An 11011-nucleotide genomic window follows, 5' to 3' on the forward strand; every position below is an offset into this window, starting at 1 on the left:
TGTCCCCGTAGGGAAATTGTCTTTACGCCTCCCACAACTTGTTCTTTTTTCATAGAGGAAGTTGTCTGCGAAGGGCTGCCACCAGTAGCTGCACCCAGGGAGCTGGGAGTTAAGGGCCTTGCTCAAGGACCCACAGTCTGAGGCGGGGTTTGAACCTGTGACCTTCTGATTACAGGCACAGCCCACAGAGCCAAACACTGCTCCCATATTACGTAATTATACAATAACAAATGATGGACCTTGAACAATTTTTTTCTTTCAGTTCAGAGTTAAGAACAAACATTAACCCATAGAAGGAGGGGGCGTTCCATTTCTTCAGAGCACAAACTCAAAAGGGGGCAGCAGGTTTTCTGCATTTTCGTACCAGCAAGTGGACTTCAAGATGCCCCTCGAGCTGTTTCTTGACCTGTATTCACAGCCATGTCGATCAGTATATATATTCGCTAAAATAAATGAAATACCCTTTGAATTCAGGAAAGTCGACCTCGCCTCAGGTATGGCACCGCGCTTTATAATGTTTATTATATAATCATGGAGGCTATTCGAAATCAAGGTACTTCGCTGTCATTTTCAATGTAAATATTAAACCGCGCAGTGTATTTTAATAGCAAAAAAGAAAGAAAACGTATGCAAATATTATAAGACTGCATGAGTAAACTGAGTACAAGATATTCTGGGTGATTAGTATTATTTAAGAACTTAAGATATTATGATCTGTCGCACTTGGTGATATCCTGCAGCTCAAACACGAGCGGCAGAAAGGTCTTTCACAAATAGGAAGACAGCAAGACATCAGGGGAAAAATACAGTACAAACACCAAGACCAAAGGACAAAGACGAGAGCAGGGATACGCAAATAGGAAAATCAATCACGATAAAAAGTACGGAGATAGGCGAAACATACAGCAGCAGCAGTAGCGAGTCTCTACCGCTGACTTAATTATAAAGTCCGAAGCCAGTTTAGTCGGGAACTCTTACATGCAGCAACAGTGCCCCCTGTTGGGCTGGTCGATTCGTGACAAAGTCATGACAGATACTGTTCGTTTGGACGGGCTAAATATACATAGGGTTCTGAAGGGGTTTATTAGGCACCTAGGCTGAGCTTGCAGTGAATGCAAAGCAGGCATGTGGACAGGTACTAAAATAACCACCCAAGAAAGGTCTACTGAGGGAAGCCTATAGATAGGGGTGCTGGACACCCATGAAAATGATTTCTGTTTATGGGCCTGATACCCAGTAATGAGTGTTAGCATTGGGACTATTAGTACAAGAGCTAAACCTCTTCTTTCAGAAAAAGAAGAAACCTAAGAAGACAGCCGTCCAAATGTACCGTCCATTTGTCTCGTACCAGGACAGCTGTACAGGGATCCGAATCATTTCATATCCTTGCTTGTGTATTTGGTAAACAAAGGGATCATAATGAAGGCCTGTTGATTTTTGTCATTTTAAGCTCTTCGTCTGTTCGCTAGGTGAACAGTATGGAGAGGAGTTTGGGAAGATTAGCGTTTTGAGGAAGGTCCCAGTTATGCGAGATGGAGACTTCGTCTTAACAGAGAGGTATACATGTTATTCATGTTATTATTTTTGCTTTCTAAAGGTCTTTTGCAGGTGTGGGGTGGCACGGGGGGGCAGTGGTTAGCACTGTCGCCTCACACGTCTGGGACATGGGTTCAGGTTTCTGTCAGCCCCTTTGTCTCAGTGATACAGTCAGGAGTCTGTGTCTATGGTGTTCTTCACTTTGTATGAGGACATTGGAGAAGCTGTTGATTTGTGTGACGTTGTGGCACAGCGTGGCCATCCTGCAGTACATGGTTGAGATGTTCAGCACCCCAGACCACTGGTACCCTGCTGACGTGCAGAAGCGAGCCAGGGTGAATGAGTACCTCTCCTGGCAGCACACAGCCATGCGTAGCCACGCTGCTAAGGTCTTCTGGTTCAGAGTAAGCCGCTCCGCCTCTGAGGGAAGCACTTACCTCAGTCTCTTTCTGTAATTTCTGCCCTACTTCATAATAACAGGAAGCTTCATTGCTCATTCCGCAGTTGCAGTGGTGAAACGCATTTAAAGCTGAATCAAAATTATCACGTAAAGAAAGTCAGCCTCCCTTCTTCCTGCAATTGGACCACAACTGAAGTATAGAACTTCAGTATATTTATACTTATATATTACTGTCATGCCCGGCTCGTCCGCTCCTCTTGTGTGCCACGCCCCCTGATTACCCACGTGTTTTCTCCCGATTGTACCCAGCTGTATCCAGTTCATTTGCTCAGTCCTGTCTATTTCAGTCCGTGTCTTACCTGAGTCCTTCGTCCGTCATTGATGTTTGTGAGAGTCAATGCCTGTTTCCCGTCCTGCTCGCAATAAAACCCCGTTTTCCCCGTATCCCGCTTGCCTGCCTGCTCCTTGCCCGCACGATCGCCGCTCTGCCCGCGATCGCTGCCGATCTCCCGTGACAATTACTTTATATTTCAGTGAACTGCTTCATATTTCGTAAGTTAAAATTGCTGAGGTTTCGCCATGGAAGGAAAAAAAGTGCATTATTGTTCAGGAAATGAGGTAGGTTTTGTTGTGGATCAGTTCAATGACACAGAAAAGGCAGGTAGCTTTCATTGAGACTATATCGATTTATAGCGAATTAAAGCCCAGAAAATAGCAGTAGTATGACATAAAACGGTATTTCTCATGTTAGAGTTGGAAACTGATGACATGTTGCTTTAACAGTGCTTGGTTCCCATCATAACTGGTGCAGAAGTACCCAAGGAAAAGATGGATTCAGCACTGGAGGACCTTAGCTCAACCCTGAACATGTTTGAGAATAAGTTCCTCCGGGACCAACACTTCATCACTGGAGATCAGATTTCGTTGGCTGACCTAGTGGCCATTACAGAGATGATGCAGGCACGTTGATTTGCATTTTTTTTAGCAGTACAAGCAAGACAGGTGATAGACCAGAGACATCAGCTGTCAAAGAATCAACCGCTAAGTTATGCTAGTCTGAGCTTCTAGTGAGTAACTGGTGTAAGATTGTTATGGGAATAGAAGCTAAAACATCAAGTGAATCACACCAGCAGAGCCCAGTAGGAACTAAGGGCAATATATATTGTGAAATTTGAGATAAATATGAAATAAATATTACAAAATTTTGTTTAAGGTTGGCCATATTCCAAATATGAAATGAAGTTTTGGTAGTTACAATTTTACTATTGAATGAAACATAGTACTTTTCATAATTCTTGTGCATACAGCAGGAAGGTATGTGACATGCACACAAATAAACATATATTGCAAAACAAAATGCAAAGACAGTACACACAGTGCAGACAAATGACCAGGGCAAAGAAATTTAATTGCGGTCATTATGTATTATGTCTTTAAACGGCAATTTACATTTGTTTTGGAGTCTCTTGTTCTCCTTGTCAGTCTTTGAGTTTAAGCGGCGACCTTCCCTACTCTGTGTTTCTCTCAGCCTGTAGGTGCAGGCCTGGATATTTTCAAGGACAGACCCAGACTGAGCGCTTGGAGGGACCGTGTGAAGCAGGAGCTGGGGGTGGCTGCGTTTCACGAGGCCCACGAGGTCATCATGAATGCAGCCAGCCTGCCGCAGGAGATGGAGAGCAAGGGAATGCTGGAGTTCATCAAACCGCGGATCGAGAAGCTGTTTAACTGACAGCCGACTGCATTTGTCTCTGCTTGTATAGGTCAGGGTTGTTATCGTTAACAAAAACCGAATTTAAAACTGGAATAAAAAACTACAGCCAAATGAAAATTATAAATGTTGCTTCTGAAACTGAAATAAACATCAAACACTTTCCACTGTAGTTTTTAATAACGTTTAGCTAAAGTTATAGTTTATCTTTAATGAGGTTTAATAAGACCTGGAACATGTTTTACCCATTTTGAGGACATTAGTATATATGTAGGATTCTCCAAAGATCAGACACATAAGATAATTCTACCACTTTCAGTCTATCTCTAGAAATAAAACGACTAAATAGAAATTCAGGGATCTGTCCCTACTGGTCCTGTCATCTTCCCGTTTGGCCAGCAGATGTCAGTGGCCATCCTGTCTGTTTCTAATGTTCCCAAGCCTAGTGTATCAAATACTCACACATAAGAACATAAGAAATTTACAAATGAGAGGAGGCCATTCGGCCTATCAAGCTCATCTGAGGAGAACTTTACTAGTAGCTCAGAGTTGTTAAAATCTTATCTAGCTCAGATTTAAAGGACCCCAGGGTTTCAGCTTGTACTACACTAACAGGGAGACTATTCCATACTCTAACTGCACTCTGTGTAAAGAAGTGCTTCCTCAAATTCATTTTAAAACGTTCTCCCGCTAATTTCCACTTATGGCCAAGAGTTCTAGTATTTAAACTAACACTGAAATAGCCATTTGGCTGAACAGCATCCAAACCTGTTAGAATCTTATATACCTGGATCATGTCCCTCTTTAGTCTCCTTTGCTCGAGGCTAAACATATTCAGCTCAGCTAACCTCCTCATAAGACATTCCTCTAAGACCAGGAATCATTCTCGTCGCCGTACGTTGCACCTTTTCCAAGGCAGCAATGTCCTTCTTAAGGTATGGTGACCAAACCTGCACACAATATTCTAGGTGGAGTCTTACCAAGGAATTATATAATGGTAGCATCACCTCCCTTGACTTAAACCCCACACACCTAGAGATGTAACCCAGCATTCTATTGGCCTTTTTTATTGCTTCCCCACACTGGCGAGAGTGGGACATGGAAGCATCAACATACACACCGAGATCTTTCTCATAATCAACTACCTTTATTTCAGTGGAACCCATATAATATCTGTACTTTATATTTCTTGAGGGATTTCCCTAGTTAATCTGTAGTTATTTAATTATGTTCATTTAGTTAATTCATTTATATCCTTCATATTTCTTATTTTTATATTTCTTTCTGTCCTTGCTACTCGCTCATCATGTTCTTTGCCTCTCATACAACTTACTCTCACCAAGGCCGTCTGACCCCCGGCTCCAGGAGTCTGTATAAAGGACCGTAGATAAAGGGCTGCTCCCCTCTGTGGGGGAGGAGACAGACACAGACAGACACTGAACCGGCCGTGTGAAACATCTTTCTGTAACATCTTCATTCTGTCTCAATAAACTGCTTAAGCTGAAGGAACCTGCCTCATCATTCGACCAAAAGAACCTGAGGTTTCACTGAAGAAATCTATCATTCTTCTCTCTGCATGGATTACCTTACATTTATCTACATTAAATTTCGTCTGCCAGGTATCAGCCCAGTCGCTAATGAAATATGTGCTGCTAGTTCAGTATCTGCTACACCACCCACCTTGGTGTTGTCCACAAATTTAACCAGTTTACTGTACGTATTGGTGTCAATATCATTCATGTAAATTAGGAACAATAGTGGTCCTAAAACTGAACCCTGCGGTACCCCACTATGAACCCAGGACCACTGTGACATTGTGCTTCTAATAACTACTTGCTGCTTCCTGTCAGTTAACCAGTTTTTGATCCAAGCTGCTGCAGTTTCTAAAATCCCGGCAGCTTTGAGCTTAATCAAGAGCCGTTTGTGGGGGACAACATCAAAGGCCTTCTGCAAATCTAAGTACATCACATCGTAGGGCTTTTTGTGATCAGTTTCTCTTGTAACACACCTATTTCCCCATTACAAGATTCATAGTTTTGAGTTATAATGGCTGCCACCTATCCCCCATCTAGCCCTCTTGATTAGTGTATTTATGGGCTTGCCTTTGCCCTATTAATCTGTCAGCCATTGTAGATATTAGTGCTGTGCACGTGTAGCTGCTTGCAGTTTGTTAGTGTTTGCGGATCCAAGGTAATGTTCTTTGTAACTGTTTTCCTTAGTATTGTCCTGTTTTTGGTTTAGTCCTTATTCTTTTTAGTTTTACTAGTCTTGACCTTTTGTGGTCCTTTTGCTAGTGGTGTAGTGTGTGTAATACAGTCCCCCTACAGTTTTTGTAAAGAGTTGTGTACGGATTATTACGCCACCCCTGTGTCCATGCATGACAGAAATGAAAACATATGAAAACTAAACAAAAATATATATTTAAAATACAAACCAGTGCAACCACACTTTTCAAATGAAAACTGAAAGTAAAACTAAAATGAAAATAAAAGTTAAAAAAAATAGTAGCCTAAAAGATACACTATATGGACAAAATGCCAAGTTCTTCCAAAAGACATTTTGGACTATTCTATGCTTCCAACTTTGTGGTAACAGTTTGGGGAAGGAAGGCCCTTTTCTGTTCCAGCATCACTGTGCCCCAATGTACAAAGCAAGGTTCATAAAGACATGGTTGGATGAGTCTGGTGTGGAAGAACTTGACTGGCCCACATAGAGCCCAGACCTCAACCCCATCGAACACCTTTGTGATGAACCGGAACAGAGACTGTGAGCCAGGTCTTCACGTCCATCATCAGTGCCTGACCTCACAAAGGCCCTTTTGTAAGAATGGGCTAATATTCCCACAGACACACTCCAACATCTTGTGTGAAGCCTCCCCAGAAGAGTGGCAGCTGTTATAGCTGCAAAAGGAGGGACCAGCTCCATGTTGATGCCTATGGATTTAGAATGGGATGTTATTCTGTAGGTCTAATGGCCAATTGTCCCTATACGTTTGTCCATATAGTGTAATTGCTGCCTTATTTCATATATTATTTCATGTCCGGTTTGAAATGCATAAAGTAAAGTGATTTGGCTAAACTACAAGCTACCATAGATAACATTCCTACCAATATAGCAAATAATTTTCCACCATCTGCTATGTATTGTCACTAGCTTTGTATTATTACAAAAGATTCAAATTTCTGATATATCAAAACATTTTCCCTGGAAGGGATTACAATGTGTATATTTAACCTAACATTTAGATTAAGCTTATTGTTACTCAAAGTCGAAAAACTAGACAACAAATTCCCATTTGGGGACCAATGTGGGGACCAATGCAGGGGGCAGCATGCAGCTCAGTGGGCTAAGCTTGTGTGCCGATGATCAGCAGGTCACCAGGTCAAACTTGAGCGAGACCCTTAACCCCCAGCTCCCTGGGTGCCGCTACAGGTAGCTGCCCTTCACAGACAACTTACTCTACAAAGAGCAAGTTGAGGGAGGTGTAAAGGCAACTTCCCCACAGGGATCAAATACTATTATAAAAATCTTATCTTGAAACCTGCCTGTATCGTCTAAGTTTTGTTCATAAGAATAAAACAACAGCTTATTTAACAAACATCTCAAAAGACTCACGGCCATAAACACAATTATAGAAAAATATAGGCCAAGATTTAGAAAGTAATCAGGCAACTTTAGCTAAAATAAGAGGCTTGTTTTTTTCTCATCCAATTCAGGTGACCTAAATGAAGAGTCCAATTCACCAGAGGAAGAAAAGGGGTTTATCATATCTGTCTTATTAACAAAAATGGAAGCGAAGTGTTACAATAACAATAACAAATAACACAAGAGTCAAATATTCAGGATGGCACAATAACAACAATCTCATATGTCATCTATTATAAAACTAAATTAAAAAATAAATAGCAATTGATAGGGGTGGCATGGTGGTGCAGTGGTTAGCACTGTTGCCTCACACCTCTGGGACCCGGGTTCGAGTCTCCGCCTGGGTTACATGTGTGTGGAGTTTGCATGTTCTCCCCATGTCGTCATGGGGTTTCCTCCGGGTACTCCGGTTTCCCCCCACAGTCTAAAAACATGCTGAGGCTAATTGGAGTTACTAAATTGGCCATAGGCCATTGCATGTGTGTGTGAATGGTGTGTGAATGTGCCCTGTGATGGGCTGGCCCCCCATCCTCATTTGTTCCCTGCCTCGTCCCCATTGCTTCTGGGTTAGGCTCCGACCCAGTAGGATGAGCGGTTTGGAAAATGAATGGATAACAATTGATATAATCAAATTGGTACATTGTAAATCCCACTTTATTTGAACCAGTTTTAACTTCTATTAAAATTTAATTATTTAATTTCTATTCTATTCTACATTGAGTAACCTAATTCATACTAGCAGTTCAGATGTATAAAATCCTACAAAAATAAAGAACAAAGCTAAATAAATCCACAGGTGGGCGGTTTCTGCCGAAGGCTTTCATGTTCACCTCTGAATAAAGTATCTGAAAACAGGTTTCGACAGATAAAGACATAAATATGACTCAGATAAAGTAACGAATGATAGCTAATTATATCGCACCGACATGGCGGGTTTTTGTAACATTGTAAGTTCAAATTACGTAGCTGGCTATGCAACAAAACATTAATTTAAGCAACTGTTAGCACTTGTTAACGCGCCATTATTCCCTTTATTGCCAGACGCTGAGATCGTGAAAGGTCAAGTCAGGCTGCAGCGGTATTAATTCGTTCCCACTTTTTTCACAGCTTTCTTGAAGCAAAAAATTTCTGAGAACATTTCTTTCAGGTATTTGTTAGATGCCGTCAAAAGAATGCCAGTCGTCGTACAATAAATCGAATAGCTCGCCATAATTACCATCGAACTGATGCTCTGCTTGGTAAGAGAAGCGATAAAGTATAAGGCAACGATGGCCAAATTGGTCAAGTAGACCCCCACAAGAGATACAGTCAGCTTGCAAACCAGCAGGTAAGAGTCCATGCTCTGCACCTCGGTCTTGTTCCTCTTCATGGACAGGGTGTGTTCACAGATATACATTACAAGCCTCATGGAGCTGAATAGCATGACCATCAGTGGGAGAGGGCAAAGGAAAGCGATTAAGATGGAAGTGTAGATGTTTGTGTTAATCCAAGGTGGGAAGACAGGCATTCCATAAAAGCAGGTCACATTTAGTGTGTAGTTAGTTGGAGCAGTAACTGATGTGGAATTCTGTTCTTCCAGGAACAGCATTGGGATAAGCATTAAAGTGGAACCCAGTAACGTCAGCACAAGAGCAGTGTTGATGATGGCAGAGACGTTCCTCTTCACTGTTTCGACGAGGAGAGAGGAGGCCCTCGCTACCTTCACCCAGTAAAACACACTCAGCCAGGAAATCGACCAAAAACTCATGCAGCTGCTGTGAAGCCAGCAGAAGATCACAAGCTTGGTAAGCGGGTGTAGGTTGCCTAGGCACCACATTCCGGCTCTCGCCGTGGCCACCAGGCCAAATGTGGTGAGTTCCAGGATCATGTTGCTGAGGGAGATGCTGGAGATGACCAGGGTGATGGTCGGGACATTTGCCATCCTCAGGTTGCGGAGAAAAGTCGCAACAAGGTTAAGGGTGTTCCACAAGAATCCCACTGACACCATACAAATTGTGCCACTGAATTCAGAGTCACGTATACCAAAAGCGGACTCCATGATCCAGTAAACCTCCTGATCGTTCTGATGCCTAACCAAGTGTGCTTCTTATAAAGACTCAAGCTCTCATGCAAATATTAAATAGATGAGTCATGTGATCCTCAGTATATTCAAACAAGAATCTGCTTTAATATGCAGGCCTCACCACTTTGACTTTTACTGTTTCAAAACAAGTGATAATTAGATTTTGTCACTGTAAATATAAGCTAATAATTCTCCTTTGGGTCTTTAACGCAATTAATTTGACATTGTAACTGAGTCTGGTGAAAAACAAAAATTTACAAGCTGTCGTTTATTTTCTTAAGAAATGTTTTACCAGTGCAATCCTTTTAGCACTTAATGCTTTTAATATTATGCATCCGTTTATCTTTCTTCAATTCCTTTTTTGAATGTATGACAGAATATTAAAAATAAACATGAATCATGTAGGAATGATGTTTAATATTAATTACATTACAAATTGCGATTACACTCCCTAAATACTTGAAAAAAATTTTTAAATAAATAAATAAAAGTGTTTCAACAACCAAGTAAATTATACAATCCACTGCACACACCAATAGACGTACTAAGTAATCCTAACTGGAGATGTAACAAAAATGCTGAGAGTTCAAGGTCCATTTTCATTCTGTGATTATGACACATTGCAAGGACAAAAATGTAGACTGTCTGCGGTTCCCCAGGGACTGGGTCGGAAAACACTGCCCTAGATTCTACAAGAGCTTCATTCCTCATGCCATCTGACTCCTTAACGCATCACGACATCAGCACTCCCATCTGAGAACATCGGCTGAACTTCACACTGTTCTTTACCGCGTGCAGCCACTTCTCTCACCATAATCTGTTCATGTAACGCTTCTAAACTGAGGAGATAATAGGAGATTAATCCCCCACTGTGTCACCCTAGTGTGAAGTTGCACGGCGTGCAGCATATTTATTTATTTGTTCATGATCGTCTCGTTTGTCTAACTTGTCATATTGTATTTCAAGTCTTGGATAAACACGAATTTCATAAAATTTTATACCTGCAAATTCTGAAATGTCAAAGAAGTTTGACTTGATGTAAATAATAATAATAATAATAATAATAATAATAATAATAATAATAATAATAATAATAATAATAATAATCCATCCATCCATTTTCCAAACCGCTCATCCTACTGGGTCGGAGCCTAACCCGGAAGCAGGGAACAACCGAGGATGGGGGGCCAGCCCATCACAGGGCACATTCACGCACCATTCACACACGCATGCACTCCTATGGGTAATTTAGTAACTCCAGTTAGCCTCAGCATGTTTTTGGACTGTGGGGGGAAACCGGAGTACATGGAGGAAACCCCACGACGACATGGGGAGAACATGCAAACTCCACACACATGTGACCCAGGCGGAGAGTGCAGCAGTGCTAACCACTGCACCACCATGCCGCCCCTAATAATAATAATAATAATAATAATAATAATAATAATAAGAAGAAGAAGAAGAAGAAGAAGAAGAAGAAGAAGAAGAAGAAGAAGAATGATAATAATAACCCCGTAAGCACTGTAGCCCCCTAAAACCACAAATCTGTCTCATGGGAGATTTGCCTGCTGCCTAAGAATTCTGAAATCCATTTGGCCCCATTCTGGAAATTCACTTTGACATACGCCAGCTGTCCTCTCGACAGCCTCCTCCGATATAA

General features: G+C 41.6%; 2 protein-coding genes across 2 annotated transcripts; one reads left to right on the forward strand and one right to left on the reverse strand.

Moving 5' to 3' along the window:
• Positions 1-288: 288 nt before the first annotated feature.
• Positions 289-3809, forward strand: gstt1a (glutathione S-transferase theta 1a). Its single transcript, XM_049003998.1, has 5 exons — positions 289-494; positions 1470-1557; positions 1790-1940; positions 2720-2896; positions 3465-3809. Exons 1-5 carry the CDS (start codon positions 383-385, stop codon positions 3663-3665), a joined length of 729 nt encoding a protein of 242 aa, XP_048859955.1. The 5' UTR covers positions 289-382; the 3' UTR covers positions 3666-3809.
• Positions 3810-8370: 4561 nt separating this feature from the next.
• LOC125718505 (taste receptor type 2 member 40-like) lies at positions 8371-9276 on the reverse strand. The gene has a single exon (XM_048992409.1). It carries the CDS (start codon positions 9274-9276, stop codon positions 8371-8373), a length of 906 nt encoding a protein of 301 aa, XP_048848366.1.
• Positions 9277-11011: the final 1735 nt, after the last annotated feature.

This window comes from Brienomyrus brachyistius, chromosome 2, assembly GCF_023856365.1.
Source record: "Brienomyrus brachyistius isolate T26 chromosome 2, BBRACH_0.4, whole genome shotgun sequence".
In the NCBI taxonomy this organism is placed as follows: domain Eukaryota; kingdom Metazoa; phylum Chordata; class Actinopteri; order Osteoglossiformes; family Mormyridae; genus Brienomyrus; species Brienomyrus brachyistius.